This window comes from Pelophylax lessonae (genome assembly GCF_965119305.1).
Source record: "Pelophylax lessonae genome assembly, chromosome: 2".
NCBI lineage: Eukaryota > Metazoa > Chordata > Amphibia > Anura > Ranidae > Pelophylax > Pelophylax lessonae.
Window position 1 is genome coordinate 462,323,669 of NC_138769.1, and position 9,789 is coordinate 462,333,457.

At 44.1% G+C, this 9,789-nt stretch overlaps 1 protein-coding gene across 3 annotated transcripts in view; it reads right to left on the reverse strand.

Annotated features, from left to right (window-relative positions):
• LOC309546332 (serine/threonine-protein phosphatase 2A regulatory subunit B'' subunit beta-like) overlaps positions 1-7,866 on the reverse strand; it is a 98,412-nt gene extending 90,546 nt beyond the window's left edge. For all 3 annotated transcript variants that reach the window (XM_082245946.1, XM_082245945.1, XM_082245947.1), the window contains exons 1-2: positions 7,797-7,866; positions 2,663-3,038 (exon numbers count right to left, since the gene is read on the reverse strand). In XM_082245946.1, the coding sequence (XP_082102072.1) occupies positions 2,663-3,004 (342 nt within the window). In that variant the 5' untranslated portion in view covers positions 3,005-3,038; positions 7,797-7,866. The remainder of the gene's footprint in view (positions 1-2,662; positions 3,039-7,796) is intronic.
• Between the last annotated feature and the right edge of the window lie 1,923 nt (positions 7,867-9,789).

The following is a 9,789-nucleotide window of genomic DNA, read 5'->3' on the forward strand; positions in this document are numbered from 1 at the left end:
CCTAGCGGTTCCACATTGCTACCCCATGAACTATTTTTCCTTTCCAGGACACACAGCGCTCTGAGGACCTACGATCCACCTGTGAAGGACCTCCTCTCCTTGCCACCCTACATGAATCCCCTTGGATGAGGTCGCTGTCAGCTGGAGAGTCACCTGACCCTTGCTGTGCCACATAGCTGCCTACCCTGCTGCGCCTGGATTACTGCCCTGTGTGCTACACTTAACCCTTGCTGTGCCTAAATTACTGTTCTAAAACTGGATTTGACCCTTGTTTTGTCAGGATTTCCCGTCTGTGCTCATACGGCCCTTGTTAACCTATCCTCGACTAACTCTGTCGGCCCAATTTTGCAATAAAGAACCTTGGGTTCTCCGTCACACAACCCCTATCCAAATTTACTAATATTTTCATATTCTACCCAAAAGCAACAAAAAAACATTTTGGCCAGAGCTCCACTTTACTTGTAAGCTTCAGCAGTATCTGTATTGTTTACTTAAAAGTTAAATTTAGGTCTGTAATTGTTGCAATACATATAAAAGGGCAGGATGTGCCCAGAGGTGCCACAGCACCACATAATAGAAAGTATTCAGAGCAAAGTGGCACAAACAATAAGGACCTGAATTAGTTTGCAATGGGCAAATGCAGTGCACTTTTGAAATCAGTATAATATGTTTGAGATCATCCAGAATTTAGGCCCTTGCCTTTGACCTGCTTCATCTTCTTCTGCATTCCAAGAGGAGGAAAAGCTGCTCTAAGTCGACATCTGCCTTAAAGGCCAACTCCACCTTGTAGCCAAGCCCCTCCCACCTTGCAGTTCTCAATGGAATACAAGTGCAGTGATCACTGCACCCATAGTCCGTTGACACTTCCTCCAGGCTCTAGCTAAAAACCCATACAAAAAAGTTAGGGGCACCATACTAAAAGGAAGAAATTGCAGATAACAGGTGCAATGCTTTGAAGCAGAAATCGTCTTCTAGAAATTAGCGTTTTAAACATGCATCGATAAATTTACTTAAAGCACAACTAAACAACATCAATTTTATTTGGGTACAGTGTCGCACGACCGTGCAAATGTCAAGTAAAACCATGCAGCGTCATATCGCAAAAAATGGCCTGGTCATTAAGGGAGTAAAACCTTCCGGAGCTAAAGTGACTAAAAGTGAAAGTAAAAGAAAATCCCAAATTGGGTTGTTTGTAGAAACGTGATAGAAGGAAAATCTTCCAATGAGGACACTAGTTCTGGAGACCTGAGGGTCCCCAAAGAATTCTCTTATTTTGCAGGGATTTGCTTGCACATACTGTTTGGCTTTGGGACAGTAACGGAAGGGCAAAAACAAGTCTGACAGGGGTTATTAAAAAAAAAAAAAAAAAAAAAAAAAAGAAGGTTTTGCCTATAGATCTACTTTAATTAGGAAGCAATAATCATAATCCTTTTCTGTCAAGGTCAAAGCTCAAAAGAATGCAAATAATCACTTCTATTATGTGACCAGCTGCGCCAGGCATTCCTTCCAGACACAATTCCACACCAAACATCTTTGCCTTGTTGAAACTGAAGGGTAAAAATACTTTTTTTGAATGCAATAAAGAACATTCAGCCCATGGAAGATCAATACAGTGAATAGTTTTGGTTTTAACACAGATTATTCTTATTACACTGAAAGTGACAGTCAAAACCCATCCCTATTTCACAAGTAGAAATCAGTGGGGGGGGGGGGGGGGTAGATATAGCAGAAAATATGAATGGATATATTTAGTATCAAATGCCAGTATTACACCAGCTGTCAGAAGCATAGGCAGATAGATGACACAGAGTGAAGTTTTAGCTAATCCTTTGAGGAATGCCAATGTATCTGGAAATTTCACTGGGCTTCTTAAAATAGCTCACTACTATGCAAGGGAGTAAGCATCAACTTCATTTTCAAGAGCCTTCAAGAGACAGCACATACAGCTTTATTCTGCACATCAAACGACTGCAGTGCCCTTTTCTAACCGTTGCCCTAGTATTATTCACATTATAGCAATGGTCCAATCTGTAAAAATTATCCATTACAGCTAGGAGAAATAAAATTACTGAATCTGAAATCATTTAACTGTGAGGCTGGGCAGAGTAACAGGTTATACTCACCAAAAATATGCCCACCATCAGAAGTAAAGGCAACACCTAACTCACGCTCAACCAACTCAGCCCCATTCCAAGTCGAATCTATCTAACCCTCTAAAGAAAACAATCACTAGACCTACCTATTCTGAAGCCACTTTGGTCTGGTCCCAGGTTGAGCGGTCAGCAGTGGCTTCAGTGTGTAGAGAGGCAGCCGAAAACAGAAACCCCATAGTAAGGCTATGGGTGATGTCACTTACCAGCAGTTGTCGGCTTTCTCCTGCTTACAGAAGGTGCCGCTGGAGATCAGACTGGAGGGGTTTCAGAATACGCTAGTATAGTGAACTTTTATTTACAAGGCTAGATAGAATTAGGCATAAAATGGAGGTGGGGGTAGGTAAAAAGTTCACTTTAACATACATGTGCGTATGGACATGCAACCTCGGGTCCTGCACTTACTGTGCGTTACCTTAAAATAAAGTATTGGAAAAAAAAAAAAAAAAAAAAAATATGGACAATAGGGCAATTTGTTTATGTTATGGAAATATTCTATTTACATTACTTACCAATCTAGTGCCAATAGATTTACGTGTTCTGGGGGTGAATCCGCTTCGTGGGCTGCCAAATGGGCCAATGGGGAGAGAAGAAGGTGAGCGAGATGGAGGACTGCAAGGAGTCACAGGTGACAAAGATAAGTTATCCATTGTTTTGTGTGACAACATTTTACTGTTTGGTAGTGAAGCATCCACACCATCTTCCAAAGTGTCAGCCATAACATTCTCTCCATTTTTTATTCTTCTCAGGTAGTCTTTGAGTAGCAGTTGTGTTGGTGTCTCACTTAACCAATACAGAAATAGTTGATCAACTTTCACTTTTAAAACTGGTTGGAGAATCTTATTTGTAGGCATCGCTAAACTGTTCTGTTTTGCACCGTGAGCGAGTCTGAAGTTTTGGAAAATAAAATTTTATAAACCTATAAAAAGCAATAAAGAAACGTATTATTTCATTATGCAGATGTAAAAATGTTGAATTACAAATACTCAAACTATTTGCAAACATTTAGAAACACAGATGTTCTATACAACTGAGTAAAATCTCTCTCACCATGTCTTCTTACAGCAATTTAAGTGTGAATATGCATAGAGGAAGGTCCCAAACACTTAGCAAAGCCATTCGCAAACATTTGAAAGTAGCCTCAGCCAGCCTAATCAAAAGCCATGTCTCCAACGCATTTCACCCAGGCAACAAGGCTAAATCATGAGCGGGATAAAATGTGTTGGGGGCATGGCTTTGGATGAAGCTGGCTCAGGCTGCTTTCACCTGTTTACCAGAGGCTTTGCTAGCCACAGTATGTGAGGAGTTAGACTTCTACCCAGCCAGCACCCACTGCAGGAAACACTGGTAAAGCAGTACGAAAATAGAAGAGCTAGAAAAATAGAAGAACTATGCTCCACTCCAGAAAGACAAGCAAACCCACATTTTTAAAGAATTTCCAATGAAGTCTGATGCCCACTCTTTTCCCTCTACTCTTCCTTCCCACATTAGTGTCCTCAAATTCCTCTCCACAGTTTATATACTGTATATCACCCTTACTTCTACCCTACTACTGCATTCACCACCTCCTGCAAATACTGACCTAAACATCAGGACGGTGAGGTATGGGTACTCGTACACATCCCACTCCCATCTTACTTTCCGCATCCTCTTCCTCCTAATCTCTGGGGACATTTCCCCCAATCCTGGCCCTCAATTTTCTAACTGCAACCCCCACATACAGCACCCCTCCTCCTCCTCAGCCTGCTTCACAATGAAAAAAAAAAAAGCTTCCCCATCTCAAGTGCCCTCTGCAATGCCCGCTCTGTCGGTAACAAGCTCACATCTGTGCATGACCCTTTTGTCTTCCATTCCTTTAACATGCTTGTCATTACTAAAGAATCTGACACTGCTTCTCCAGCTGCCCTCTCCCACAGTGGCCTCCACTGGACTCACTCATGCAGACTCAGTGGATAGAAAGGAGGTGGAGTAAGGATTTCTTCTATCCCCACTGAGCACCTGTCAAGTCCTTCCTACCCTTCCCGCTCCTCTTTTGAGACCCACTGTATTTGTCGGTTTTCTCCAATTTCTCTGAAGACTGTAGTGACTTCTCTGCCTGGTTACCCTACTTTTCACTCCTCTGAAATAGCCACCATCATTCTTAATGACTAATATCCCTGTCAATGTTAACAGCCAGGCTACATCTCAACTTAACCAATTTTTAATCCTCATCGGCTTGTCTCCACCTTTAACTCTCTACTTAGTCCCCAACCACCTCCACCAACTAACTCACTCACTGCCCTAAGGATTGCCAGTCCTGTAAAAAAACAAAACAAAACCAAGATTGATTTAATTGGTGAGGACACTGTACATATATCTTCCCCACTTAATATACCCTAACAGCTCATTCAATATTTGACTTTTTTCCAAACTTTTCTCAGATGTCCACCAAACCAATTCTCCCCTGGATCCTTTTTCTCTTGTAACGATAACAGTTACCCTGATCTTCTAGCCTATTCTCTCCCTTGCTACTGGCAATCCCCCCCCCCCCCGCTCTAAAGCCTGCACAGATCAGACCCCCATACTTAAAAAAAAAAAACTCACTGAACCCCACTGATCTGAACTTGGGACCCTTTTCTTTTTGCTCCCATTTATCTCTAAACTTTTAGAACACTTGGTCTGCAACCATCTGAGCTGCTACCTCACCAAAAGCAACCTTCCGAACCCCTTACAGTCTCTACTTGCTACCTTCACTCCTTCATTCTCCTCTCACATTACTAACACACATCAACATGAATTTCACAACACTCCCTAAAACTAAATCTTTCAAAAAACCAAGCTTTTAATATCAGTCCCATCCAACTTTAATGAACCAGCAAAAGCTACTCCAAGAGTGCCTCCAAGGCTCTGTTTCATCAGCAGATGGATCGGGGACAGTAGAAGAAGGGGAGGATCAGAGAAGGCAAGATCAAACAAACAATCCCCTTTTTCCACGATGCAGGGGATTAACCCCTTAGGTTACACAGTGAATATAAAAAGCATGCTTTACTGCATATACACACTGATTTTATTGTTGCAGGTTTAGTAACACTTTAAAGTACAACTAAAAGGCAGCCTATATATTTTTATAGTGTACCCCGAGTTAGAGCTACACGATTTACGGATAAAATGAGAAACACAATTTTTTTGCTTAGCATAATGATTATGAATGTCTCACCATTCTGAAGCTTTTTTTTTTTTTTTTTTTTTTTTTCTAATTTAAAGATTTACAAACCCCAAACATTAGGTTATCAAACAAGATGGCAATAAAATAAGACAGAATACTCTTTGCTTCAATCAATTTTAAAGAAATGGAAGGAGAAACAATGTGTAAAAAAAAAAAAAAAAAAAAAAAAAAAAAAAAAAAAAAAAAACACACAACACATTTAGGGTAATTTTTTTTTTTTTTTTTTTTTTTAGCACTAGTCGATAACAATTACTGATACTGAAAAATCCTTTACCCTTTTAAAACGGAAGAAAAATAGGGTCCTGTTCCAAAAAACGGAACAGAACTGAAAGGACGAGAATCGGATGTCAGCGGATGGTCATCCGCTGACATCCACAATCCCATTGACATACATTATGTCCGTTTTTCATCCGCAAAAAAAAAAAAATGGGATGAAATACGGACATACGGAACGCTCGTGTGAAAGAGCCCTTAATTAACAGAAAGATACAATGTTTCTTTTTATCTTTCTTTCAGAGCTGAGCAATGTTGTTGTTAAACATTGCTGGCGGCTTTGGTTTACTTCCCCCCCCCCCCCCCCAGGTGTGAGCAGGGAACTGCTCTGCAGCTGTTCCAGTATTTCCACAATTCTAGTATTCGGATCGTGTGCGTTTTCGAATCGAGATCACAATCTTTTAAAGATTAATCGTGCAGCTCTACCCTGAGAGAAGCTCATTAAAGTGCCACATTTTAATAAATATTCTCAAGAAAATTATAATTCCCTTAGCATAAACCTGCATTTGCTTGCTCTATGCCTCCACTTTCGGATCCTGAGGAGTTTTGCAGACCTAGCACGTCACTGCTTTTTCACTATGCTAGGATCTTCATCTCCCACAATGCAGTGGGCAGTGGAATAGTAAGACTGAACGTGAGCAGTGCCCGATGTCTTGGTGTGTCTTCAAAGATGATTGACATGCTAGGGCTTCCATCATTGGTATTCCTGGGAGGGCGGGGAGAAGTAGTGTCCCATCATTCGTACTCTGGAGGGGGGAAATACTGTCCCATCATTGATATTCCTGGGGGATAGTGTCCTATCATTGGATTGGTATTCCTGGGAGGGCGGTGCCGGGGGGGGGGGGGGGGGGAGTAGTGTCCCATCATTGGTACTCTGAATACCACTGATGCATCCCATCAGTGGTATTCCTGGGGGGGGGGGGGGGGGATAGCATACCATCAGTGGTATTCCTGGGGGGGGGGGGGGGGGGAGTAGTGTCTCATCATATGTACTCCTGGGGGAAGGGGGTCTTGCGATAGCATCCTATCATTCATACTCCTGGGGGGGGGGGGGGGGGAGATAGCGTACCATCATTGGTATTCCTGGGGGATAGCATCCCACTATTGGAATTCCTGGGGGGTACAAGATATAGCATCCCATCATTGGTATTCTTGGGGGGGACAAGATATAGCGTACCATCATTGGTATTCCTGGCAGGGGGGGGGGGGGGTTGCAGAGAAATAGCATCCCCATCATTGGTATTCCTGACGGGGGGGGCGGGTTGCAGAGAAATAGCGTCCCATCGTTGGTATTCCTGGCGAGGGGGGGCGGGTTGCAGAGAAATAGTGTCCCATCGTTGGTATTCCTGGCGAGGGGGGGGGGCGGGTTGCAGAGAAATAGCATCCCGTCATTGGTATTCCTGGCGGAGGGGGGGGGGGGTTTGCAGAGAAATAGCATCCCTTCGTTGGTATTCCTGGCGAGGGGGGGGGGGCAGGTTGCAGAGAAATAGCATCCCGTCATTGGTATTCCTGGCGGAAAGGGGGGGGGGGGGGTTTGCAGAGCAATAGCATCCCATCGTTGGTATTCCTAGCGGGGGGGGGGGGGGGTTTGCAGAGCAATAGCGTCCCATCATTGGTATTCCTGGCGGGGGGTTGCAGAGAAATAGCGTCCCATCATTGGTATTCCTGAGGGGGGGGGGGGGGTATTAGCGACCCATCATTGACGTCACTAGGAGGCCAGATAAAGGCTACTCTACAGTCTACACTATAGTGGTGCAGAAAGAGTACAGCTTTGCATTTGCAAGGGAGAGCAGACTCATACAACGACATGTGAGTGAACTTTGAGAGCCATTCAGTAAATACAAAGCATGGACAATGAAAGGAGCCTGCAGGAATCAGCAAAGCAGTCAGACACTGAGAAGTGATAGTCTGCCAGCACAGAGGACAATTGCAGTGCACAGTAAATAAAAACAATGGTAGGAGTGTAGACATAAGCAGCCATCTCTAGGATACCGGAAAGCTGAGGTACTCACACCACTAGCTATTGTATACAGTCACACTCTGCAGTCCCAATGAGCTTCTATTACAATCTACTGTTTGCTCGCCGTGTAACTCGTATCATTTAGTCTTAGGGCTCCCTTCCTGGGATAGAAAGCATCGCAGTCTCCCCTTCTTATAATATACAATACCTCTTCTATGACCGTCTTTATAATTCCACACTCCTCAGCTCCCTGTCTGCACACACTTCCTGGTTTTCAGGCTGCCAGTCATATGACACCGCTTCATCCAATCACCTTCTCCGCTCTGGACGTATCTCTGCTCGCTCTGCCAGGCTTCCCTCCTTTTTTCAATTTCTGTGTAGAAATCGGAACCTGACATAAATAAACTTCTCCTATTGGTCCGACACTGTGTATTAATGTATGCGAAATACAACAGTAGTCTGCTTACAGTTTATAATTAGTAAAGTGCACAGAACATGTTAGATATATATTGTGCAAAGCTCAACTTTTCCTAGAATGGTCATTTGTCCTCACCAGGCACCCCAATTAGGGCTGCCGCCTCATCCCTTTAAACCAGGACACATATTAAAGCGGTAGTATACCGCTTTTTGCCACTTTTAACTACAGGTAAGCCTATAATAATGCTTACCTGTAGGTACAATTAATATCTCCTAGGAGATATTTGCAGTGCATGCAGCCGCTCACGCGAGCGGCGCATGCGCTCTGAAGGTCCAGCGGGCCTTCAGCTTTCCTTGTCGGGAGCTTGTCGGAAAATGACTCCCGCGCGCATGCCAATCACAGCGCCGGAGCCGCCGAACCCAGAATAGACGCTGAGGGATCATGTCAGCTCCCACAGCGGTGTCTGGGGGTCCGTGTCGGGGCTTCGTTCTAAGGTAAGTAATTCATAATGAGCTAGTATGCGATGCATACTAGCTCATTATGCCTTTGTCTTGCAGGGTTTTTTTTTTTTTTTTTTTTAAGTATACAACCGCTTTAATTACACAGGTTCTGAGGCTGAAATAATGCACATAAGGCACTAAGTGAGTTTAATTACCCCCTTAATCAGCCACAGAACCTGTGTAATGTAATTAAAGTGTGTCCTGGTTTAACCACTTTAGCCCTGGAAGATTTGGCTGCTCAAAGACCAAGCCCTATTTTGCGATTCGGCACTGTGTTACTTTAACGGACAATTGCGCGGTCGTGCAACGCTGTACCCAAAGGAAATTGATGATCTTTTTTTCCCCACAAACAGAGCTTTCTTTTGGTGGTATTTGATCACCTGTGCGATTCTTATTTTTTGCGCTATAAACAAAAAAAGAGCGACAATTTTGAAAAAATAACAATATTTTTCACATTTTTTTTTTCACGATTTTTGTTGCGGGACTGCGACATTGCGGCCGATAGATCGGACCCCTGACTGACATTTCTGACACTTTTGGGGGTACCAGTGACATTACTACAGTAATCAGTGCTATAAATATGCACTGTTACTGTAAAAATGACACTGGCAGGGAAGGGGTTAACTTTACTGGTGATCAAGGGGTTAAGTGTGTCCCTAGGGGCGTGATTCTAACTGTGGAGGGGCGTGGCTTGTGATGTAATCACAGAGACATGCGATCCTACATAGCAGGATCGCATAGCCTCTGTGATTACTTTAGTCAGAATGACAGACGGCTGTGTTTACATCAGCCATCTTTCTTTCTCTCACTTCAGCGGGAGATTGCGAGTGGCCGGCTGCCATCGGAGCCACCGGTCACACGCACTGACTCCCCAGCCGACGAGCGGGGGCGTGAGTGTGCCTATGGCGGCGTGCGATCGCCGCCTAGCTCCTTCCAGGCTAGCGCCCTACATGTACGCCACTTTGCCTGGGAGCGCCAGACTGCCGCCGTACAACTGCGGCAGGCAGTCGGAAAGTAGTTAAAGAGGTGAGGCGACAAACCGTCCCCAATAGTTAATTTTATGTGAAGAACTGGCAACTTTTGGAAGTCGGTAAGCCTGAGACTGCAGGCAGAGCAAAGGGAGGATATGTAAAGTGTGTCGCACCCAAATTCCGGGGGTCATTGCAGTGTGTTTTGTGTACTGCAGCAGATTGCAGGGTTTATCTCCTTCCCGCTGCCTCCCAAAACCAATCACGTCATCGCTGTGTTTGGCTCTCACAATGGTCACATGATCAGGGGCTTGT